Below are 27,486 nucleotides of genomic sequence, written 5' to 3'. Positions count from 1 at the left end.
AATTCTTCATAATCTAGTGGTTGTGTTACGTAAAAAGTTATTTTAAATTATATTTATTCGGCTAACAAATATAGGATATAATATTAAACTATCGGAAAGGATAAAAAAAGAAAAATCAATACATTTTATTTTAAACGCTTTATAATTTGTTACCTGTTTATCTATACAAATTACCGAAGAAAATTCGTTCTAACAAAATATTTCGTAAAAAAAGGGATTTCATTTTTTTAACACACACTGTTTGTTTGCAACTTTACCAACAAATATTAATTTAGAAGAACCTGGTTCAGTTACGAACGAAAAATGTAAATCGTTTCTTTTTCATAAAATAATAAACATAAAGATTAATTTATTCATATTCGAACTAAAAAAGTAGAACCATTAAAAGAAGATAATCAGCACAAGTAGAGGAAATATTTTTACAAAGAAAGATAAAGAATATTTAAAAATTCCAGAATCTAAAATAAAGAAAATGAAAGAAAGCGTAGAAAAGAAAACCTTTTAAACGAACTAGAAAAGAAGTTACCGAATGTTCCTTTAAATAGCACTATGGATTTATATGCCATTGAAATAAACGATAAGGGTAAATTTCCTTATGTCGGTGGTTTAATTAAAATAGGAAAAAAGGTAGAGTTTGGTGCAGTAATGTTTTTAAAAAAAATATATTACAATTAGTTAAAAATAAAAAAAATACTTAGCGCAAGAAGATTTTTATATTTTTCTCTTATAATATTAAAAGATCTAAAACCGTAGAAATCTTTTATCGGCCGAAAAAAAGAATATTTCTTAAGTTTAATAAAAGAAAACGGTTTAGTAAGGATTAAATCTTACCGAAAGTTAATTTCCGAAAGTAAATACATTGCAACTTCGGACTGCTGTAAATAAATTACACGTGCAAGAGATTATTGGAAGTTTTACCGTTTCGCATTGTAAAAGATTAGAAGATTTAGAATTGAAAGTATCGAATCTAAAACAAATATAGTTTAGAAATAAAATAAGATATATTTTAAAGATTCGAAAATATACTAGATAATTTTGTTTCTAATTATCGCATAGAAAAAGATCTTTAGGAAATAGTTATAGATTTTAATTTTAAATTTATCAAATAAACGGATTTAATTAAAAACAGCCGCCCAAGAAAAAAGAACGCAAAATATTTATAATGCAATAAAAAAAAAATTAAAAATTAATTTATATTAAGAAATTAAAAAAGCAAATTACTTTTATAAATGTTTTAATTTAATCGAACAATTCTCAAATATCTTTTTTTAAAGAAAATGTTTCATAATTGTACATCTTGATTTAACATCCATCTATTTCACTAGGTTTCGAATCGAAGAAAAATTTATCGAATAAGTAGCATAATAATTTATATTGCATTAATTATACATTCATATAACTTTAATCATATATCTGTTTATATTTTTTAATAAATATTTTGTTCTCTGGTTTCTCTTTATTAGATTATTAGTTCTATTAAAAATATTATTTCGCTTACCATTTTTACAAAATGTTTAGCAACGTTTATTATATAGAATAACTGCTTAAAAAAGGATGTTTATTAAAAGGAGATTGTTTATTTGTTCAGCTTTTTATCGACAAAGTTGCTCTATTCGCAATATATGTTTCTATTCTAGGGCAAGGACGGTTTTCGGTTTTTGTGAGATTTCGTTCGGTTGATTGTTTATCAGAAATATTTTAGTAAAAATAAGTTGCTGTTTGTTATAAATTTTCCTTTTGTTCTGTTGTGTAATAGAAGAGGAATTTATATATACTCGTAGATTTAGTTACTACTTTATCGGATTTTATACTGGATGTTTGTTTTCTGGCAATTCCTATTCAGTTTACTTAAAATTCTCTTTTTAATTGATGTCATATAAAAATGTTATATGTTTATATGAACAAATAACATATAAAATATGAAACATATAACATATAATATAATACGTTATTATAACATATAACCAATCTTTATATGTTGTTATATGTTTAAACATATTTCCTACATTTCTTCACACAAATCGACACAGTGGACAGATTTTTTTGTAATATAAAATATTTGGATTTAAATTTGCTTTTTCGAAGTTATTTGGAAAATAAGTTTAACTATTTCTTCTCCTTCAAAAAAATTAACTAAAATTTCTCTGTTAAGCTTTAAAATTCCCTTTGTTTGCCTTAAAAGCTATTTTTTTAAAAAATCATTTTTTATACAGTCTTGGATAAGTCCTTCCATAAAAAGATTTCCAATTGGGAATATCTACTTGCCGATATATAAACTTATAAATCTATATTAATAAATAAAAAGGCATAAAAAATAATAAAAGAAGCAAGGTTTAGACAAAAGGAAAGAATGTTTTATTAAAAATTCTGTAAGAACGGATTTTTTTCGTAATTTTTAAAAGACAAACAGGTAGAAAATTACAACTAAAAGCGTTTAAAATAAAGCGTTTAAAAATATTGATTTTATTTTTTATTCTTTCCTTCTGATAATTTAATATTACATCCTATAATTTTATTTGTTAGCCAAATAAATATAATGTAAAATATCTTTTAAATAACACAACTACTAGATTGTAAACAATTTATTATTTTAATATTATTATTATTTAAATTGCTTCTAATCTTGTTACTCCATTTTTCTTTGCTTCTGAATTAGCTAAAGTTTCTTTGAATCTTTTACCCAAACGATTTACAAAATCAGAAATATGATTGCCAAATTTTTATTTACATCATCGGAAGTCATCGGTTAAACAAATTAATTTATATATCATTACTTTGACATTATCGTAAGTCTGTGTTAAACAGTCTACTCCGACGGTGTTATCGTTACTTAAAATTCTTTTGTAGAAACATCTTTAAAAATACTGGAATGGAAATCGAATTTTTTTCCAAATAAAATTTAATTTCTCTTTTTTGTTAGATATACCGATAAAATCTTGTATGATATCTAAATCTTTCACCCGGAGGTCCCTGGGTTCGAATCCCGGTCAGGCATGGCATTTTTCACACACGCTACAAAGCATTCATCTCATCCTCTGCGGGAAAAAATGCTTAAATGCGGAACCGGAGGTTAAACAAAAAAAAGAAAAAATCAGAAAGATAGAAATTTTATTTTCTAATACCTTTTAAAATATCCATCTGTTAGATTTTTTAATAAAACATCTTTGTCTTAGGTCGACAAATTTTATGTAATAATTTACAACAGGTCTTTGAAAAATAGCTTTTATTCTTGGCATTTATATTTAGTTACTTCCATAATTATTTTTTTTAAATTTTACTCCATGTCCTGTTTATTTACTTATAGAAAATTTACCTCTTAAAAAATTACACGATTCATAACATTGTTTCTTAACAAATACTTCTTCATCTTTAATTTCGTGTTTTAAATAGATGTGTTATGTAGATTTCAGAAGAAAGCTACCTATTGTAATAGGTACCATGATTCGACTTCCGGAAAATTTCGATATACCTTCGCGTTTCATATCTCCCAGACAAAACCACCGTCAGTTCAAAAGTTAATATATACATATATATATATATATATATATATATATATATATATATATATATATATCACTTTCTTGTGGACTCGATAATTGTAATTTTGCGTCAATCACTTTCAAATTGATACATAAAATATAACGACCCAAAACCTCGATAGAGTTCGTTAATGGGAAAAATCGGACCATAGGGTAGAAATGGAGGGGGGTGCTTTTTAGAAAAAACAAAATATCGCTATAACTTTTCTTATTAAGTAAAATATCGAATTCGTTTGAAGTTCCTACTATTCTATGGATAAGGGCCTAAAACTTATCTGAATAAAGTTTTTTGTTATAACCAACCATTGGTCCAGAGGATGAAAAAACTGGGGTTTCAAAGACAAAAAATCATAGCTCTCTTAATAGGCATAGGATCGAATCTGTTGAAAGTGGTCATTAGTTCTCTAAATATTTCGTAAAATTTTTGTCCGAAACGATTTTTGATATGACCAAACCTTATGGCAAGGGATGACCAAAGTATCGTTGGAATTGTAAGAAGAAGAGGCTTCCCATATGCTAAACATGTTAAACTCTTTTACATATGAAACCATTGTCGTATTGAGTGAATTTGAAGTGAACGCATTTAAACTGCCTTGACTTAGTACTGTGTATATTTTAATTTTTGCAAGTGACAATATTTTATGTGGGTAATCTAAGCCTATTGTACTTTCAAATCATCTTCTCTACATCACTGTTGTAACAATATACATGTTTTTAATTAAAACCTTCTGAAGATATTGTCTTTTTTTTATTAATACAGAGACAAACCTAGAATCTCCCACTAATCTTCAAATATTTGTGTTGTCAAGCAGTTCAGGAAAAATCATAAGGCAGTCTTGATAAATTTAGCAATAGTTTGTAGTCTAATGATAAAACGTAGTGTCCGTAAAACATAGAAAGTAATGTTTGATACGAGCTCGTACAATCTAAGTTTGCCTACCCCTATTTTGCCCTGGTGAATTCTACCTTCGCCTTCAAGCGTGCCGAAAGTAATTTTTTAAATAATAATGTTATCGCAAATCGGTTCTGTTAACAATTTAAATAAATCAATTCGTGAATTAAATCCTTCTGTTTATATTTTGTATATAAGTAATTAAATTTCCAATTATTTTCGCAAAAGAATCTATTTAACATTTCTCAATCATAAATTCTTTTGTAATCCACCTCTTTATATCTTTTACATTAACTTTCGTTTCGGTAGCTGCAATTTTATTTTTGACATTATTATATACAAAATTATTAAGTTGTAGAAAATTATTTTAGAACTATCTATTTAAATTTTTTCACTTAAATTTTTCCCAACAATCGAATTTTTTTTAAATTTTATTTACTTAAAATATTTTATAGGAATTTTTCTACTATTTTAATAATGGAGAACGGTAATAGTGAAGAATTGTGAACTGAAAAATCTACCTATTTAATTTTGAATTAATTTTCTGTATAAGATCGATTATTTAAAGATTTTCAGTAAATTTACTCGGTAAAGTTAACTCTGATAAAAGGGAAGTCAAATTTTGAACATACCAAATATATATATACTGCCCGGTGTTATTTCTACCATTACGCTTGCGTGAAATAAGGTTTAGTTTTTACTTATTTATTTAAAATTTTTAAATTACTTTTTTAATTACTGATTTAAATTAAATTAGATTAAATTTTAATCGCATAAGTTTGAATCGGATTAAAATAGAACATTTTTGAATTTTCTTCGACTGAAACCTATCTTCGTCAATTATGTGATTTCTTTTTTGCCTTTGATAATGATATGAGTCGGAATTCCTATTATAATTTTCTTTAAATATAAATTAAATTAACAACTATTATTAAAAAAAAAAATCGGTCACTCTTTGTTTAATGAAGTTTATTTAAACTAGCATTTTTTTATGTTTTAACAAAAAAAATATTTCTCACACAACAATTAATTAAAAGTGTTTCCTATGATTTTGTTTCTTCTTTGTTTTTATTTTTTTAATATTAAAATGAGCCTCTTCTGTATTTTTATTTAATGGTGTGTTTTTTTAAGTTTGTTTGTCGGTACATCCGTTTGTCTGTTCGTTTGTATGTATGTATGTACGTATGTATGTATGTATGTATGTATGTTTTGTTCGTTTGTTTGTTTATTAAGTCTTTATGATTTATTTTAATTTCTGAATTTAATAATAAGTAAATAATAATAAAACCACAAAAAAGTTAAATCGTTCCTTGCAATCGTTACTCTTCTGTTATATGATTTTATTATTATTATTCTATTATCATTATTATCGTTACTAAAGTTGCTGTACACAGATATTTCTTAGATAGGTGTTTCAAGAAGAGTAAATTTCAACAGAAATTATAGTATGTACTAAAACGGCGAAGTCGTGCCGCGATCTTCTATCATTATTGCATTATCTCACTCGATATAAGATTATCACGCCCGTCCTAGAAGCGTTTGTTCCGGAGCGAATGAGAAAGAGCTGTAGACCGTTTGTGTAAGCGAGTCATCCACTTCTAGTCGAATAGGGAGCCGATTTTCGCACGTATTTTAGTCGGCCCTAATGTTGACCAAATAAATTTTTCTACGGAAATGCACTTCACGACAAATGCATCCGCGACAATGTCAGGTCACTTTGTTTGTCACCTCCTTCACTTACTAGTGTGATGAAACAGAGAATTGAGTTAAATATCAGAACGGCGAGGATGAAATGGTGGTGCAAAGTTTTAGAGGAACAGTTACTTGTATGATAGTTATTAATACTTCAACAAGCCGACCGTCAAGACGTCTGTGCAATGATATAGTTAATTTTACTTTTGAGTTATTCTTTTGTTTCATTTTAAATAGAATTAACACCTTTGTAGAATCTGTACTCAATTTAAATTGCTATGCTGACAACAACGCAAGCTTCTTATCTAGGCATTAAATTATTATCTATAAAACATTTATCTTGATGGCACGTATGCGTTACTCACCTTTCGTGTATGTATGTGTGCACCTGTGTATTTGTGTATTGTAAGATATATTTATTGAGAGTTTGTTTGTAAGATTTCTTTAGTTTGTTTTTGGTTCGGTATTGAACAGTTGTCATTAACGGAAACAATAAATACCGGCTTTACAAAAAATAATATGTTCGGGTTTTAATTTGTTATATCTCTCCGATGAGGTGTACAGTATTGATTTAAGGTTATAATCAAGGAGAAAAAAACAACAATTTTAGTTGAGCTCATGGTCAGAGATTTGTTCCTTGACTTTCCGCTTGACAGTGCCACTAGCAAAGATGGCGAAACCTGAACAAAAAGCTTCTGTGTTTTTGCAGTTTGCTAAATATGAATCTGTAGTTTCAGTTCAATGTCCGTTCCGTAGAAAATTCAATGTGATCCTTCGAGTGACAATAACATTTGCCCATGACATAATCGGTAAGAAACCACCGAATGTCTGTGTACAGGGAAGATCAACGAACGACCAAGAGTTCTGAAGAAAATTTTGAACGTGTCAGTGATTCTTTCCTGCGTAGTAAAAAAAAATCTGTTGGGATTGTCAGCCGCGAAGTAGCAGTACTGGTAATGACAATCAGAAATGTTTTAAAAAAACTTGTGCATGTGCGTCCATACCGTTTTCAGCTGTTACAGGGTTTGAAGCCTACCTCAAATTTGGTTTCGACTTGACACTCGAAATGTTACAGCATGAAGATGACGACTTTCTTGTACGTATTGTGTTTAGCAACACTTGATTTTAGTGGAAGGTTAATATAAATAATCTTAGTATAATACATCATGCGACATTGGTACGAACAAAATCCAGAGAAAGTAAAAATTTGAAGTAAATTTAACAGCGTAAGCCTTAACTGCCTTGGCTTCGCAGACGATCTAGCGTTCCTTGCAGAAACAGAGGAAGAGGCTGAACACCAGATAGAATCATTGGCTTCTATCGCAGCGAAAATTGGACTTCAGATCTCGTACGAGAAGACAGAAGCAATGTTCACTAGAAAAACACAGCGGAAACATTTGGAAATTAATGGTTAGGGAATTAAAGTAGTATCAAAATTAAAATTTTTGGGTGAATCCATCACATGGAATCTAAACGAGAAAATAGCCTGGCAAGAAAGAGTACACAGACTAGCAATGGCACAAGTGGTCACACGAAACACCTATAACAAGAAATGCATCTCCAAATAAGCCAAGATAAGACACTATAATACGGTGATCAAACCGGTAGTAATGTATGGGAGTGAAACACTGGGTCAAATCAAGATAGCATCGAGAACTGAAAAATTAGCCAAGATAGAAAGAAGGATCGTAAGGACCTGTATTGGCGGGGTAAACGTGGTGGAAGGAAAGTGGAGATTACTCCCAAAACCATAAAACCTATGAGGTCGTTACACCAATTACAGAAGAAATAAGAAAGAAGAGAATAAAATTCTTTGGCCACCTCTTGCGTTTGGAGGAATCAAGGAAAAGTAAACAACTCTTGGAAAGATAGCTAAAGCTAAAAACGCAACCAGTGTGGCTCACTGAGGTGCTTCAAGATATCAAAGAAGCAGGCATTGCACTGCAAGATCTCTGAACAGGATCTGGAAATTATAACAACTTGCCCGGTGTTAAATTTGCAGAAAAACCTAAAAAGAAAACGGGGACGGTTTGGACAGAGGAACGGAAAAGGGATTTTTCCAGGAAAATGAAAGAGTATTGGAAGATAAGAAAGACTAAACATAAATGACTAATTGGTTCTTCCGGGCCGTAACAAAAAAAAGAAGAAAATCTTAGTATCTGGGGAAGATCTGAAGATCCCCAATTAACTTTTATAAATGCGAAAGGGACTTTTCAAAATTAAATGTTTTCTGAGCGATATCTCGTCGAAAATTTACGGACCTTTCTTTTTCCTGAAGGGATCGTAACTGGAGTTTCTTATTATTATCGTACACGGCTGTTTCCTCAACTTCAAAATAAACTTTAGAATTTTATTTAACAACAAGATCGTTCTCACTGCAATAACTCTGTACGAGTTCGGGTGAGTGACTTTTCTCCTTCCGCTGGGTCGGTGGGTATGAACCCGATGATAGCGATTCTTTGCGGTGGTCTCCAAGGTCATCTGACTTCATATGATTTTATTCCTTTGGCGTTTTAGATCCTTTAAGGTTCTTGTATAAATGCCTCCGTTACCTACCGATTTACTATTTCTGAGGCACAGGATTAAAGCGTCTGTCGCTTCCACTACTCCAGACATGCTGGGTGAACTATGGAAGGGACTATCCTATCGGTTGGATATGGGCCTTGTGATTAAATGTTCTTACATTGAACACTTGTAGGGAACAACTGTAAGAGTTACTCTTTCATTTTATTTGTAATTCATTACTGTAAGTCAAAGTTAAGAGATAGATTTACTACCTTTCTAGATTTACCTTTATTCTATAATTTGCATTCTGTATATTTCTACCGTTTGGCCAAAAAAAAAATTAACTTATTGACGACATTGCTATGAAATAGATTTTTTGTTTAAAAGTTCTTATTCCAACTTCGTGCGGAAAAACTTACAATTTGACAACCAAAAGACCTTCCCCTACAAAATTTAAAAAAACAGTCATCAAATAGGCAGTTAATTTCGTGAATGATTACTAAAAAATAAGTAGTAACATATTAGGAACGAATCGAAAGCTTTTCCTTTTTTGTAGTCGGTTGAAGATTACAAAAATGGTTTAATTTTTTTATATAAAGTATAATAAATAATTTTATATCGTGAAACGAAATCATATTTTTAATTAATAAAATATTTTCAAATCTACGTTTATCAATTTATATAGATTGTTACAGTCGAATTTGTGCTGCACTGGCGAATCCAACGATGCCATATTTATTGCAAAAAGCCCGACAGATCTGGAAATGCGTTTCTTTTGCAAAAAAAAACCATCACGGTTGTTTTAAAAATCGTTTAATAGAACCGATACTGAGCGGTAATAAATAAAATGAAAAAAATAAAATGAAAATGAGCGGTATTTAAATGAATTGCATATTAGAATATAGAATAATCTTTGTCGGTTATTTTTTTACAGCTGTCTAAATTTTACTTTCCCGAAAATTTCTTGAAAAACGTATTTCTCTTTATTTTTAATAACAAAATTTTTATTCTCTGCGGGAAAAATGAATGATTCTAATAGTGTAATTAACTTTTTTTTGCCATTACAGATAGACGGCATTCACTCAAGTGAATATGGAGTAATATGGAGGTTAGCATAGTACACGAGTACGGATTAAAAATATATTAACTGTAAAATTTAATTTACAATTCTACTGTCTATTTAATTTTTATTTCCTCTTAAATGAATTTTTAAAAACTATTTAAGAACAAATCGGGGTTCTACGACTGATTTTTCCATTTTTCTTCGACGGTAGACCTTTGAAAAGTATTCAACATTTCCTTAAATCTAGGAGAATAATCAGTTAAGTATACTATTACGGCTTAAGAAGGAATCGTTTTATTTAATTTTATAATCTATTTTATTATATTACTCGACATTAGGCTTAAAAAAAATACATGAATAAAAATGAATTCAATTTGTTCTCAAATGAATTAATAATGATAATAAGAATGATAATAATAATTAAATTAAAATACTATATTTTTAAGAATTATACTCGTAGTTAGATGTACGTAAACCTTTTGTTTTGCAGAATAGCGTCGATTGTTAATGCGATGAAGAAACGACTGTCATCTGCCTCACTATTTTATTTCACCGAATATCATTTAACATATATTCACGTTTTCATTTAATGTTCGCTGTCATTCTAACCATCGATTATAAATTTCATATCAGTCCATATTTTAATCACAGATTGTGTTTTAATTTATTGTTATTGTTGTTGTTATTGTTAATTATTATTTTTAATGCTGTGCGTTTAATGAATAACGATTTACATTTTACTATCGGTACAGCCTTTCGACACTTAATTCTATTAAATTATTTTATTAAATTTTGAATAATATATTATTATAATTATGTCTATAATGCTATCGCCACTATACCTATATAGGATTTATATGTATTAATTTTATTTTATTTTTTATTTTCATTTTACGTACTGAATTTAATCGATAACTTGTGATGTTATGTGTTATATATTTTATGTTTGTACGTTATAAATATGTTATACTGGATGTACGTTGTGTGTGTGGTATGTATACATATATATATTTTTTTAAATGAATCTTTCATTATGTAATTGTAGTATCTAGAGTAGCCGATCGGAAGAGGTGGGGTGAAAAAATTGACTTAACTGGCGAGTGTGAGAACAGTTGTTACCACGATAAAGGATGCGGTCTACGTATCTCATCGGTTCCTGGCGTACGTTTCTGTAGTAACAACTGTTTTCTTCCTCCAGATCTTTCGATCTCCACCCGTCCTATACGCTTCTCTCGATATTAACAGTGTACCGATCGGTTGCTTTATCGTTTGATTATGTGTCACTGTTCGTTGGTTGTTTGTTTGTTTCTTATTGTTGTTTTCATTTTTTATTTATTTAATATTGTGTGTAAAACTGTTCGGATTGTAAATGTTCATCGGTCTTTTGATCCGATCGTGTACAGATAGTCCCCGACTTACAGACATAGGTAATTTGTAGGGTTATATCTTTCGTTAGTCGAAGTTTGCGACCGACAAATTTGACGAGTAAAATCGCTTTCTGAATTAATTTCCAAGTAAAAATAAACATTTTGTTATATTTTAGTACAATTATGAGATTTACCTGTATAAAAAATATTTTAATTTTATGTCTGAATATTTTATTTTAAAATAGAAATTGTTGGTGTATTTTCGGATTATTAGTTTGTTATTGTTTTTTATCGGATTATTGATTTTTATCGGTTAGGAAAACGGATTCTGTCGCGAATTCAAGTTTTACTCACTGCATCGAGTCTGTTTTTCTCTTCTCTTAAAGTTCCTAAGATGGTTGTTTGTAAATCGGGGACACTCTGTAAATATCGCAATTTTTTGTTTATCACAAAAGTAAAGTTTTTTCTTATTTCTGCAAACAGTCTGACAAGTTTGCGGCTTTATTTATTTATATAAGTTATTAATTTCTCTGTATTTTTTCCCATTTCAGGTAAAAACATTTAGCTAAATTACGAATTGTAATCTTTTATATATGTTTCAACTGATATTTTATGTTTTCAACCGATAAAGATTTAATCCATTCGTTTTATATGCTGCTATCTGTTTGTAAATATTTGGATGCTTAAGCGCGTAAAAGGTAATCGTCTGTTTGCTGTGATAATCGACAATTATTTCAGTAATATTTGCAATTAATTATTTTATAAGTTATATGTGAAACATAAATTATTCTGTTATAAACTCGGTACCTCTTAAGCCGTTTGAACACATTGATTATGTCGTATAAACTACGTTAAATAACGTCGAAAATCTTTAACAAGTGAATGATAATCGGTCATCTGTATCGAGGCTTTTGTTGTTTGTGAACGACCGAAAGGAATTTCAGTCTTAAAGATTACGTTAATATCTCATACGATCGAAGCGGAAAAAGAGACGTAAAACGAGCATTAATTGATGAAGAAAGTAGTTTTTCCATAAGAATATTGTCCCTTTTTTTGTTTACTATTTTCTTTTACTTAAATTTCAAATATTATCAATTCGAATATAAAAATTTTCTATTATAATAACAGTATTTTTCCACATTATATTAGCAGTCTATTAATACAGTCTTTTTGTAATTGCTATTTTTTTTATGATTTTTCTATCTTTTACAAAAGCCAAAAAATAATGGATAAAATAAGGTAAGATTCTATTCTTTTTTATATTTGACAAAATAAAAGAGAATGGATGTTTAGACAGTAAAAATGTAACGTCCGAAATACAATATTTATTTTTGTAATTCTTATTTTTTTATTTACTTAAGAATTTAATTTAAAAATTTAACTCGATCAGAAACGAATATTGTAACTAACTCTTAACACAGCTTTTTTTTAGTAGGGAAGAAAAACCGTTCGCGTTATCTTTCATCGGAAAATTTAATCTGAGTTAATAGTTTCTATTTCACACTGACAAAGTCAAATATAACTGAGCAAAAGATAAATTCGTAAAAGAACATATTTGTGTGTTTTTTTATAACTAATTTATGGTTTTAACAATTAATTGGTTTAGATTAATAAAACATTTCAAAAATTCATTATGATATTTCCTTGAATTTCAGATACCCTTTCCGTCTTCAATGAATTTTAAATAAAATATTCTGTGAAAATTTTTGGTGTTCTTTTTTTAATATAATTCTTATTATTTCAATGTATAACCCTTTACCACAATTTATTTTTAAGAAGCGACGACCCGTTCGATAAACCGAGTTTACTAGGGGTACACTACAACGAAAGGTATAAAACACTTTCAAGCAGTGGATAAACGAATAAAGAATAGCGAATATACGTTACTAGCTGTAATATCATCCAATAAAAGAGAAAAAATGAATTTCGAAGTTCGGGATGATCGTATGACAAAAATTATAGGAGTTTCATCAATACGAAGTAATACAGGAAGAGAATCGGTTATACCACTAACAACTAGAACCTTACTCTTACTGTTGTCTTACCGAAAAAAAGGAATAAACCCATTTTTAGAAATGGTTTAATAATCACGTTTTGGCGGTGACCGCCGCTAGGATGAATAAATGTTTCATACCACATGTTTCGCGAGTTGCCATCAGAACGATGTTTGTACTGGATAATAATAAAATAAATAATATTAATTACAATATTTTTATTATTTTGATCGATATTTATAACGTATCAAAATTAATACGTTTAAATCAGCAAATTGAATCCTAGCAGAAAAATATAATTATTTATAAATGTAAATTCTCACTTACCTATCGTTTATTTTTTACTCTTTGTTAAACGCTTTTGCAGAAATAATTGCTTCGCCAGAACGTATAAATAAATAAATTTAGATTAAAAAGGTAGTTAAAAAATTTAAATATGGAAAGGTATGTTTACGACCTCGGTCGCCGATTAATATGAAATTCTGTTTAATTTTATATCGATGACCGATATATAGTAAACCTTCTTTCTATATTTTAATTTTTTAAACGGTGTTTTTAATTCAAAATGTATTTATTTATACGTTTTGATGAAGCAGGAATCTTTGCGAAAGCATTCTACATAGAAAAGAGAGGGAAATAATTAAGATGAGAATTTAATGTTATAAATAATGTAAAATTATATTCATTTCCCTTTGTAATGAAAATATGCTATACAGTGTATACGGTCGTTTACATAAACTTACGTATGTTTTTCAACAGAAATTGCGATATTTAGTCCGCTATAACTTTTGAACGAATCTACTTATTTCATTTTGCTATTCTATAGGATGATTCGTTGGGGTTTCATCTATTTAAATATCCCACATTTTTCACTTCTTTTCGATTGTTTTTTAACCAGATTGAATTTTGATGAAAATTCCCCGTGAGAACACAGCGACCGGGTTAGAAGGCCATGATTGATCATCGCTAGCAAGATGTAAATAGACGTGCTTGTAAATCAAGTTTTATCTGTATTAAAATTTCTGCAGTAGGAAAATTTAAAAATTTTATGATTTTTAATTTTTTTCTTGTGCTTATATTACATGAAATTTTATAGGATATCGGAAAAAGGAATATATTCATCAAATATAGTTTTATTTTACGAGCTGATTTTTTTATCTTTACAATGTCGACTTATAAAAACTGGAATAACGACAAACAAAACGAAAACTTCTCATAAAAAATAAGCAGATTCCACGTATTTTAACTAAAAAATTTAGTCGCTAAGTATTTTTTTATTAATAAATATGGAAGTCTAGATTTGAAAAAATGTCATAAAAAGCATGTTATCCTTAATTCCGTAACTAATTTTATATGGATTTAACCGATATTTTTCCATAAAATAATGTGATTATCTATTGTAACGACAGTTTATATATATATAATTTTTTTTCTTCTTTCTCTTTTTAACAACTTTTTATGACATTTCAAATAATTAAGGTCATTGCTGCAACTACGTGTTTATTTATTATTATATTATATGTTTGCTTGTACGATTAGCCTCTGCATCTGTTGTGTTATGTATATGCATGTGATGAATCGCTTAGCTTACCTACAACGTTGTTTCATGTTTTTCACTGCATCTTGCAATTATAGCGAATAAGTTTTAGTCATAAGTTACTTGAGTATTATTATAGTTTTAATTAAATTTTATTTACAATATTAATTACAAATCTGGGCTTTCATATTTTTTTCCACAAGATTACTAAAAACACGAGGAAATAATATAAAATTTTTCTTGTTTATGTTGATAATTTTTATTATAATTTAAATATTAAGCGTGAATCAATTACAAATATTAAAAAGATGTGATATATTTTTGTTGGAACGTCGACATAAATACATTGCACTTATTGATTTTTATTGAAAAAAAAATGGTAATTATTCTAATCGGAACCTATTCGTTAACATGAACAAAAATTCAACCTATACAAGCCTGAGACTCATAAACACCGCAAAAAACTTTTCAAAATGTGTTTTATGTCTTTGAAAAGTGCTCGGGAGGCTTGAAGCGACTACAGTTTTATATTTAGAATTTTTTTTGTTAAATTTGATTTATTAATGTTATCAAAGTATTTGTTCCAATGATTTTTATGTTATAATCATTTAATGACCTTGATTTATCGTTCTGTTTTTTCAAATTTATTTTCATAGGAATACAGCGTCCAGTTGACTTTCAGAGAGCAATGGTTAGACGAAAGGCTCAAATTCAATGATTTTGGAGGTAAGAAATTATTGTGGTAATAATAATAATTGTTATTCTTTATTTAATTAAAAACTGAAAATATTGACTAAAAAAATAATCTCTTAATTACAAAAACACAAAAAGGTATTTTAATTTTTTATACATAAAACTAGCCGGTCAGGACTTGTTTCGCTCGCTCATACCGTCTAGCCAGATGGCTCCACCCGCATTTCATTATTCTCATGATTGTGAGAATAATACTGATAAATAACAGCAAAAGTATACAGACTTTACAAATACTTGAAAAATAAACTAAATTCACTCCAAAGAAACTAGAGCCTCGATTTATAGTTTATGGTTTATTTATGGTTTAAAACCTTCCTGGTATAAAACGAATGTATCCTGAAAATGTGAAAGCGATCGGTCAGTTTGTTCTCGCGTGGTGTCTGTTGCAAACGGACAAACAGAACTCGCTACAAATTTTCGCATTTATAGATTTTATAATAATATTAAAATTCGATAAATTATAGTGCGAAAAAATGTTCGTCACCGAAGATTTATTTCGTACGAGCCACATATTGAAAAAAAATTGAGTTTTACAATATATTAAACGTTGTTCTTTTGTTATTTGTTTTCTAAAATGTTTAAATTTATTTAAGTAAAGCATATAGAGTTACAAAAAATTAAGAGTTTAACGTATTCTGTTTTCAGCTGTTTATAGGTTATACGGTTTGAACATAAAATACATTACGGTTTTAGAGTTAAAAAAGTTAGAGATAATACAAACAAATTATCGTTTAAAAAACAGGATTTAAATCGTCTTTTAAATATAAAAAAAAATTATTAAGCGTTATCAATACGATGATATTAAAAAAAAGAAATAAGATAGGAAAAAAAATGTTTTTTTTTAGATATGTGTTTTCAAAACACTTTTGATTTTGGTTCATAGTGCCAAAATCTCTATCGACAATAGGTTGGAAAAAGGTTGTGAAAGGAAAAGTAATTCGGATTGAAACTGCAGGTAGTATGGTCTTTTATTAGAGATGAATGTAGTCGCTATACAGAGCTTCACGATGAGAAAGCGATACGAATCTGAAGATTTAAAAAGTATAAATCTCTATTATGTACTACCCTGAAGTGAAGTGACTTTTTTCAACAGGCGGCCAAGATTGGTAATTATTTTAATAGAATTTTTTCTATCCTCAATTCTTTACTCATCCGTAGTTAATTTAAATTATAAGATTATGTATGTAATAGTGTTAAAACTTACAGTTCGTTGCAAAATCAGTTTCCTACGTTTAGTCAAAAAAACCTTATTTTTTTATGGACTCCATATCTACACCGGTCATCAAAAATTTTTTTAAATATTTCGACGACAGTTACAGTGCAGTTTTTAAGTATATTTATTAATTTAATATTTTAACCGAGTTACAGATTATGATATAGCACTTCCGGGAAATCTTTTTTCGCCGGCCAAGACACAGAGTACTTTTTATTGCAACTACAATGGAACACCAGTTATACGAATGTCTATCATGTCCTTCTACGACGGTTTACATCCGCACTAAGCAATTTAAAAGAAATAAATACGCAATTTAAATAATCTAAAATACTAATATAAAAATTTGCTTCAACAGGAAGTGTATTTTTATCGATCTTGATTTTTATTGGGTTTTTTACTTGATTTTTGGCAAATTTTAGAGTACAGAACATGTAAATTTAGATTTGTATTAAAGTAATTATAAAAATAACTTCTGAAAAGAATGATGAAAACGTATTAATTGGTCAAGAATGTGATGTAAAGACGTATATTTTTATTCTACGTATATACAGTAGATCAAATCAAAGACATCGTTATTATTTTCTTTGCTTTATCTAATTTCATAACTTTACGCAGAGTGGGCTGCGTAATTTTCATGACTTTATGAAATCAAACAATTTTACTCGCTGGGATATTTTAAACTTATACCGTTAAACCCCTTATAAATTGACTGATCATAAGAGTCCCGTATGCATAATTAATTTAATTCTAGTCCTGTTAGTATATGTGTATTTTTATTAAGGTTCTTTAACACCAGATCTGCAACAAAAAAAACGAGATGTTTTATCCATGAAAAAAAAAAAAATAGAAATCTCAGAAAAATAGTGCACTGAGAAGATTGTTAGGAGATGAATTTGCCATAGGAAAATCAACTATTTCAGACATTTAGAAAAATGGGGCAATAGGAATTATGTGTCGTAACTCGAAAAAGAACCAAATTTTTTCACGAAGAGAATAAAAAAAGCATCAAACGAAAAGATTGTTGGGCTTTTCTCTGGTGGTTTATTGGTGGTGGACTAACTCTAGAGAAAGCTTTTTCCTAATGAGAAACTAAACGGCGATGAAAATTTTAAAGTAAGTACGGGGTAGTTTCGAACAGCGTTATGAAATTCGGAAACTTGAAATTCAAGGAGAGAAGTTATCAGTAAACGTACCTGCAGCAAATTAATTTATTCAACAATTTGATAATTATTTTTTTTGAAAGATTATGATTTACGTTTGTTTATAACAATCAAGGAAATGGGTACTGAATGGAAAGTTCTTCCTAAGAACTCTTGTTTTCCGCAAAGAATAATCAACTCCAGCCAAAAAAATGTTTAAAGGACGTGTGACATAGTTGATGGTAACGAAACTGGAGATCACCGATTACACTTTCTGTTGAACGGAAAAACAAAAAGACGACATGCTTTTAAAGGTGTTCAAAATCTTCCAGTTATTTTAAAAAAACAAAAGAAAGTATACATGACTTGAAACATTTTGTCAGATTGGTACAAAATAATTACAGGAGGTCAAAAAACAGATTACGGAAAAAAACGGGAACGTTCCTTTGATCTTAAATAATCACCGACTCATCCTTCAGCAAGCTGCTTTAGAGAGGGCGAAAAATTGAAATATTTTTGTTTGTACCACTAGATGGTACACCCATTTTAATAATAGTGGATCAAGGGGTTACCGTTTCTTTGAAACTTCTTTATCGCAAAGAATTAATGAAAACATTATTTTGGCTGATAATGAAGATATAAGCAGAACGATTCTGTGAAAAGCGCAAATTGGAAACCGCGCGGAAAAAATTTTTAAATAAAACAATCCTCAACGAGATCGATGAAACGCATCGTAAAGATGTCAAAAACAAAAGGAAATTCGCAATAGAGATACCGGGCTGTACAGAGTGTCGATGAATGGGGTCATCAGCGACGACAACGATCCAGGTTACCAAATTTTAAACGGTCTTAGGCCAGGAAAGACGAGAAGACGATCAGCTAACTGCTGAAGAAGGCGACGAATGCATTCTGAGCCGTCACACGAAAAAGTTTGTCAGTGGCTATGAAATGGTTGGAGCGACAAAAAGAATGCGATTCTACAGATTTTTTTGTTTAAAACCATTAGGTGATCTTTCAGCTCATAAACGAAGATCAAAATTAAAGAAAATGTAGATTACAGTTTTTTTAAGTAGAAATATCTGTTTTTTCAGGTACGTTTTGATTTTTAACTGTCATTAAGATTTTTAAAGTCTCATCAATAATTATTCATTAGCAACTTATCAAGATTATATTAAACCATCGCTATAAAATTAAAAAAAAAATAATAAACTCAATAATCAAAAAATCAGTTTGAATTCATCAACATACACATGTACGCCATGATTTACCGTGCGTTTTACATCAATAAACAATACATATTAAGTCTTTGTTGAGAGAACAATGAAGTAATAATAATAGCAATTATAAGCAAACATTAAAAAGATTCAAACAGAAGCAAACCAAGTAACGGTAAAATGTTTAGATTTAAACATTATTTTGGAACAATTGTTATGTAAACACAAAAGGAAACTAATTTGGAATTTTCATTTTTATATTACATAAACATTTTAACACTGTCTTGGTGACACTTAACTCTTTAACTCTTGACTAAGTAACTTCTTATTTGGACTCAGTCCTAGTTACTGACGACCAGCTGCAAATTTTGAATATTCTAGAAGATGGTTGACAGTCTATGGCACATTACATATCTGACAATATGATCGAGGAGAGACAAGTAGATGGGCATGAGTGATCCTAGTCACTTCTTAGACGTTTAAAATGATTTGATCGCGTCTATTATAAGAAACAAATGATTTTTCGAATATTTATTCCCTGATTTCATGAAGACCCGAGGATGGACTCGACAACTAAAATCTGTTCGACTGCATCTTCAATTTATTGCGAGCTTCTCTTACGAAATCGTTTTAATTTACCAAATTAATTTGACGTCCATTTAACGGGGTTCTCCTAGCTGCTTCATAAGCCTGTTCAGTACGGCGAATGCCCAAATGACTTGGAACCCAAACGAATTGCACACTTTCATTCATGGTTGAAAGAATATTACAAATCTGCTGAATAATTGGTTCTAAGTTCTTGCATTTTAAGCTTTGAAGAACACTTTTTTTAGTCTTGTCATTAATAGAAATCTTTCGTTACACAAGTTTTGTTCTATTAATAATTTTTTCGATTATTATTTTTAAGAAATTATATTTTTTATAACACACAGTAACATATTTTTTCTTTCATTTTTTAATAAGTTTTTAAAACTATGTCTTTATAAAATATTAGGGTAGTAAATTTTAATTTCTTCCTTATAACATTTGTAAATTCTAATTCTTAACCCGTATTTCGTATTATCCAGAATCGGCGTTTCATTGTAGTTCATCCAGGCTTCCTTTAAATAAACTGCGACTATATCGATTACTCGGCAAAGAACAAGAACTGATAAAATATAAACTCGCATTTTGTGGTTTGTAAAGTTACTTTTTAGAGATAAAGGCCAACCTTTCTTTGTTAAAGCACGCATGCAATATATTATATTATATATTTATAACATATGAAGTATTATAGATAGTGTAATAGAATAGAACAGCACAGGAGAGAGGTACTATCTACCACGAATGTAGCGAACGATCTATCATTTATTCACAGATATTTTTACAATCTACATAGTTCAGGGAAAGGGAGAGGGTTCTCCTTAAGGAATTCTGAGCCTATATTTACATGGCTCTTTAGTATCTGACAGAAGAAAAAGGCATTTGTCGCATAAACATTCATTCGAGCCAGTTAGAATAGAATCATTAACCTACTTATATTTGTTTGTTTTTGTTTCTGCTAGGTAAAAAAAAAACCGAACAAGATGTTTTATACCTCCTACCACGTGATTAAATTAAATCACGTAGATTACGTAAGATTAAATCACGTAAATTAAATTAAATTCTCTCTATGACAGAGAGAACCCTAAATTACTTCTTCGAGTAGGTTTGTTACAGAGGAATCTTTGCAGGTAGATCGTCTCTTTCCTTCTGCCCCCTCGTTTTGATATACTCGATCACTTTTTCCGCAAGGTGGTTTGTCGGGTTTTGGCAAGATGTCTGCCGCTAATCCATACCAAGGGTGCAGAGACTTATAGAGTTCAGAATCCATGGCGTTTCGAGTAGTTTAATATAAGTGACTCTGTTGGTAACTCTATTCAGAAATTTTCTTTTTTTCCGTTGGCCGTACAAAAGGCTTAACCGGCGGACAAGTTATTTATCTGGTAAAGCCTGATTTCTTAATCCCTCCTTATATATAAATTGCACTAGATACGTTTAATATTAATCTTGAATATATTAATATATTACACATATACGAAAGCGGTCCATATACGCGAACGATGTTTCGCAGCGAATAGCGTTCTTCAGAATTTGTCAAATTAGCTTGTAAAAAGGAAAACTATTTAATAAAGAACGAAAATAAAAAGTTACTTTTTTTAATGACTGACGAAAAAGATGAAAAACAATGAAAATATTTGTTCTATTAAAAAAGAAATATTCTTTTAAAAATGTGTCAAAATAAAGAACGGTAATGGAATGTGACAGAAAAATAAATAATGAGTAATTTAAATATTTAGACAAGAGGACTTTAAAAGAAATTAAAAAAATATTTTTGAACATAAAATTATAAAGAATAGACCCTGTAAAGATTAATTAAAATCATGATAATACAAAATAAGGATAACACCCTTTCTTATCGAAATGTTAATATAGGCGTTAGAATAACCTATTAAAATAATTCGCATTAAGTGGTCGAGATTAAAACCAGAAAGGAAACGATTGAGCGTTTTGTAGTGGGATGCTACAGAAGAATTTTACTCATAAAAACGCTCAACGCATTAAATTTAACTTCATTCATTAGAATGAACGCATCCATCAAATAAACGCTAGAGCCTGAACCAAAAAAAATTTCACAGTACAGTTAGACATTAAGAATTCCATCAGCCCGATCGAATCCGGTCTGATGCAATTTTATCTTTATGATAAAATGACAATTAATGGAAAAAATATTATGTATAATTTTTTATTCAAGTGTCCTATACCTCGCTTAGTATTGAACCACAAGTGTTTTTTGGATCTAACCTAGCTCTCTATTTAAAACCTTAAGTCACAAATCCATCAAAGGAGATATTTTACAAATAAAATATTATATGTAAATCGTTAGTTTGTTAGAGTAATATATATACGATGAGGTGGGATTTATAGGGTAGCTGTAAAGCAGAGTTAAGCTTTTGGAAAGTTAGTTTTTCATGAGTAATCTCGATAAAATTTTGTTGGTTCATCGATTTTCATGAATTGTACACGTTCTCATGCTTTAAATAAATTTAAATTATCCCATTATTTTAATATTTGTTTTAATATCTCCCATCGAAAGGCGTGCCGGTATAATCGATAATCCGAAGTATCCGGTTATCTATATAGCATCGGTTAATCGGATCTGTAGATGACTGAATTCATGTTGTGAGTTTATCAGGCCTATTGATAAATCCTGATAGGATTTTTGGATCTAGAATCCAAGTCGTACGGATGATATTCAAGGTAACTGCTTCTATTTGCTATGTAGCAATGCTATGTAGCATAAATGCTACATAGAAAATACTGTAGCTTCAAAACTTTCCTCGATAAGAGTGAAGGACTTTCGAAAAATCTGAAAAGTATAAATTTTTAGAAAGCGTATTTAAAATGTTCATTATATTATTTACATCTGCTTCCATCTTCTATTTTCATTTAAAAGTAAGAAGTTAGGAATTGCAAAAAAAACGCAGATAAATTATATTCTTTATTGATCGTTGCAAATCGGTTTCTCACTTTTCTCTCTCCTGTACGTCATTTTTCATCTGTTCGTAACTTCATCTTCTCATGACATCAGTCAATTTATTTTCCTTCATATCTTAACTTTAATCGTTTTTCTTCCTCTTCTTGTGTTTATTTCCTCCTAGATACATGACCGAACCAAATCTCTTTGGTAATTTTTATTATTACGTCATATTTTCCTTATCTATTTTCCTTAACGCTTCTTCATTCTTTATTTCATCCGTTCCTTTTAATTTTCCTGTTTTCCTCCTTATTGAAATCCAAGGTTTGTAAGTAACTTTGCTGTTTACCTCTTGAAGATGCGTATATGTGTTCGGTGTAATACCCTGCTCACGACCGACCGTTTCACGAAGTTAAATTTATATTTTTCTAACTATTAATAATAATTGCTTGACCTTTCCAAATACTATTTTTTTCCCCAAATAAATTCTGTTTTCATTTCTTATGCGATTTCCGGTTTATAATTAAATAAAACTTTTCTTTCTTTCTTTTCAATTCTGATTTCTTCTCTTCCAATCGTATACTTTCTACATCCATGCGTTTAATCTTTATTCCAGATCTTCTTACGGCTCCACCTGACTCTACTCGACTTTACTTCAGTGATCCTTCCGTTTCAGATAGCACTACCGGTTCTTTCGCGCGCTTAGTTTATCTTATATTTTCTTCTTCGGTTTTTTTAATCTTTTCTCTTCAGTTCATTTTTAATTTTTTTATTTACGCCGAATCGTGCCGATGACATGTTTTTGTTTTTACATTTTTACTCGTTTAATGGCATTTACTTCTGTTAATCGCTACGGTCCGGACTGAAACCACTTCTCATTCATTTTCGATTTTTTCCGTATTTATTAATAACTTCTTCCAGAATTTTCAGCCGTACCCTCCGCTTTACTCTGTCGACAAATTTTACCCAATCGTTATACAGCGCACATAAGTACACATCCACTTTCATTAATCTTTCCTGCATTATCCTTAAACATATTTTCAGATTATCAGCTACAGATTATCTTGGAGTAAACATATAAATTGGTTTGGTATCGATTTAAAGGGGTAGGATATCGGATGATTAAATAGCGTAAAGTTTTCATAAAACTCGATAATCGTTCGAACAGTTATAAATCAGGAACCTTTAAATCTCCGAAAGAGTTGCGTTTTGAAAGGAATAGCTGCGCGGTTCCCACAAGTGAAGCTTAGCATATAGTGTGAATTTTATTTCGATTTTTAATTTATAAAGAAACAGGCTATCGACGGAAAGTCCGATTTCGTCAAAAATTAATTTTTTGTTTGTTTTTCTGCTCGTAATCGACTACATGCACTCAGAAAATTTATTCCTCGAAAAATAAATCGTACCTTCTTTTTACCAAAAAAAATTTGACTTTCGTACGGTATATTTACAAATCTCATTTTTCTGTAGGTAATGTAGACCATGACAACAACGAATAAGTGTAGGGTGAACATTTTTTTCCAGGCCGTATGAAACAAAACTACATCGTATTTCATCGAATTACATCATTTGAAAACCGTGATAACCACAGCTTCAGATCAGTAGCCGATTACTCTATCAGTAGCCGATTGATGATCACTAGTATTATCGATATTATTAGTATTTTACTCCTTTAATGCCATTTATTTCTGTTTCTCACCACTACGGTCCGGAATGAAAATCACTTATAAATAATTATTGATGATTGTATTATATTAATTTTCGATTATATTATTGGTGATTACTCTGTATTTCGATATTAAATCGTTATACGTTTATAATTCGTCATGAATTAAGAAAAACATATTATTTATTAGAACATATTAATTATTAATCTGATTTTTTTTTTGTTCTACATACTTTAATTTTTTACATCTTATATGTTCTCATTGAAATTTTGAGGAAATTAATATCTTTTTCTTTTCATAAATTTTTACAATAAACAGAAAATTGTTATTTGTATTATGGAAATAACAAGGGTGTCATTTAGTTACGGTACATTATTACCTTTTACTTTAGTATCTTTTTACAAAAGATTACATTGTATTCCATTCGATAAATTGTACATATCTGGTGGCAAACGGTATTTTCGTACGCTTATGAGCTCTAAGACCAGTAAGAGTCACATAGCCTGCAAAAAAGTAATCGTGACCTACTGAGGTCGCGTGATGTAGGTGTGTCATTCTTTTTATAGTAGAAAAAATTAGATTAAGTAGGGTAACGACACTTAAAACAGCACAAACAGATTAAAACAAACAATTTAAAAAGATTAAAACAAAATTTTAGTAAAATTTCGTGATCTGAAACGAAGTGTTCGCGATTATGACGGTTGAATGTTAATTTGAATTTATTGAAAATTATGCAATTTAAAAAAATTATTACTTTTTAAGGTAGTGCTGAGAGGGTTTGTTGACTTGGAAAGTTGACGATTTAAGGTCGACAGTGTAAGCCGAAGCGATTAATCATTTTCTACACACTTCTTCCTAATTGCAACAATCTTTTTAATCTTCGATATTGAAATTTCAATGAATATACCAATATTTTCAACAAAAATAAGAAATATTAATGAATGATTATTATCATCTATAACAACAATATTAATTCTAATTTTTGGACTAATTCACTTTTCAAAAGTAGAAATATTAGAATGAAGTAGAATCTGCCGATTTTTGTTTCTGATTAACTACCTATCTTGGGGATCTACCGATGTAACTAGCTGTAGCTGAATTCGCTACATGACGAAAGTCACAGACGCCTGCGGATTTGAATTCAACAATCCGGAGATATCCGGATTCTGAATATCATAGTACTAATTATAAAAATCGATTTATACTTATTAGTCAATTTATACTTAAAAATCACTATAAAAAGTCGAATATTTATATTATTTTATATTCATAAACGGAATTTAATATTGCTTTTATGGTTTTATTTTCAGGTAAGCTTAAATATTTGACACTGACAGAAGCGAACAGAGTATGGATGCCCGATTTATTTTTCTCAAACGAGAAAGAGGGACACTTCCACAATATAATTATGCCGAATGTATACATACGCATCTTCCCATATGGATCCGTCCTTTATAGTATTCGGTAAGTACAACCGTTTATTTACTCGTATAATAGATTTATTCTAGTGGATCGTAAGCATCTCTCGTTCTAGCCGTCGAATGACGTTTGTTGTCGGCTTATAATTAACGATACATCTTGTCTAACCAAATAGAATAGACAAAAATTGTTATTATCATTATTATTTTTCGATAAGAGAATTAGTAAATAAATAACAAAAAAATGAAGTAATGTAGTAAAAGGGAAAATAATATTCAATTTTATTACCGTGGGAAAAGGAGATATTGTTTTTATCTATTCAACTACGGGAAACGTTTCGCGGCATCCTTGCCGGTTATTTTTTTTTACATTTTATGAACTAGAAATTCCCTCAATCTGATGTAAGATAATTGTAGTTTTCCCTGCCATACATTGTTTCATTATTGATGTACCATTTTTAATGCCCAATGTTTACTTTACCGACTGTAATAATATAAATTGTTGTATTTTTTTTCCCCCTACATCCCCGAGCCGGACATCCAATTAAGTATACTCGACTCGGGGACGTGTCCTTTCCGAATCTTTTAATTGCCTGCCTCTAATCTCCAACGTAAGAGCCAGGCCCGGCTATGCCCTTCCCAGCCCCCCCGCCGGAGACCGGGTCTCGGTCTTTCCTTTTGCCAGCCTCAAACCGACGGCGCAGTAGCCGAAGCCGCCAAAGCGTATCCGGGAACCCACACCGCCGGCCGGGTCTCGGTCTTTTCATTCATTCGCACCTAACGGATGCAAGGAGTCCCCGCTCCATCACCGGAACCCACACACCAGGGCATGTGAGCCCTCAGGAACGGGGCTGTCCGCTCAGCCCTACAATAAACTACACCCCTCAGTATCCCAGTCGTCTTGCCTCATCTTCTTTTATTCTGATAACTGTTCTTGCAAATATTGCAAAATTATTCCAGTTTCCGGACATAGCCAAGAGCCAATCCGAGAGCTGCTCCGGTCGGGTATGCATCAGTCCTGCATTTATACGTTGTTCCTCCCATCGTCTGCACTCAAAAATAGTGTGTTTGGCATCGTCAACCGCATCGCAGTAACAACAGATTGGTGACTCTCTCCTGCCAAACCTATGCAGGTATTGTTCAAACACACTATACATATACTAATAATATAATACAAACATATAATAATAATATTTGTTACAGTAACCCGGATATGCGGGGCATCGGTGATATTTATTTTTTTATAAAAATAAGATCAAGGTATTTCCACTAACGTGGAAATGATGAAATCATTTAAACGTGTATGATGAAATAATGATTTACAGAAACAAACAAAAATGTATTCGACAAATCGTTCTCAAACATTAAATTTAAATAAATAAATTAGAAAATTAATAAAGCGCAAAGATTAATAATAATTTTCATATCTGTTAGTAAGAAGATTATTAAATTTTAAACTCTATACAAATACCAAAACATTTTTTGGGCAACCATTACCGCCAGTTTTTTTATTAAGTCCTGTATAATTTTTGGCATCCAAGAACCTGCGAACCTGCCTTTCAATCAAGGTGCCTTTTCTAGCAAAATTATTATTTATAATAAATAAATTATGTTATTTGTTTATTGATTTTCGCTCTTAATAAAGAACTATGCTTGTCGTCATTAATATTTATTATGGTTACATATGTTCCCGATTGAAGTATAATAATTTAATTTCCCGGAGCTCCTGAGAAATATCTTAAATACACGTTTTACTGGCTCAATAAAACTGCGCTCCAAGAGACAGAATGTGAATAGTAAGAAAAATAAAATTTTCTTTCGAACATTTGTACCTTACCAACCGTTGCGCTTAAAAAATTAGTTATATACCGAATTAAACCTTAAAAAAAAGTAATGTTTAACGGAAAAACTAGAATAGAGGTAGAAAGTGTTTTCGTATCGAGTTCGTGAATGTGTAGAACATAGAGAACGGACCTCGTAGTCGTCTTTACGTA

At 30.0% G+C, this 27,486-nt stretch overlaps 1 protein-coding gene across 8 annotated transcripts in view; it reads left to right on the top strand.

Moving 5' to 3' along the window:
- GluClalpha (glycine receptor alpha 1) overlaps positions 1-27,486 on the top strand; it is a 241,254-nt gene that overhangs the window by 193,306 nt on the left and 20,462 nt on the right. For all 8 annotated transcript variants that reach the window (XM_075367151.1, XM_075367154.1, XM_075367153.1 and 5 more), the window contains 2 exons: positions 15,246-15,315; positions 25,385-25,538. In XM_075367151.1, the coding sequence (XP_075223266.1) occupies positions 15,246-15,315; positions 25,385-25,538 (224 nt within the window). The remainder of the gene's footprint in view (positions 1-15,245; positions 15,316-25,384; positions 25,539-27,486) is intronic.

The sequence above is a fragment of the Lycorma delicatula genome, chromosome 5 (genome assembly GCF_047948215.1).
Source record: "Lycorma delicatula isolate Av1 chromosome 5, ASM4794821v1, whole genome shotgun sequence".
In the NCBI taxonomy this organism is placed as follows: Eukaryota; Metazoa; Arthropoda; class Insecta; order Hemiptera; family Fulgoridae; genus Lycorma; species Lycorma delicatula.
The sequence above is the reverse complement of the archived record's forward strand: the minus strand, read 5'-3'. Positions and strand labels throughout refer to the sequence as shown.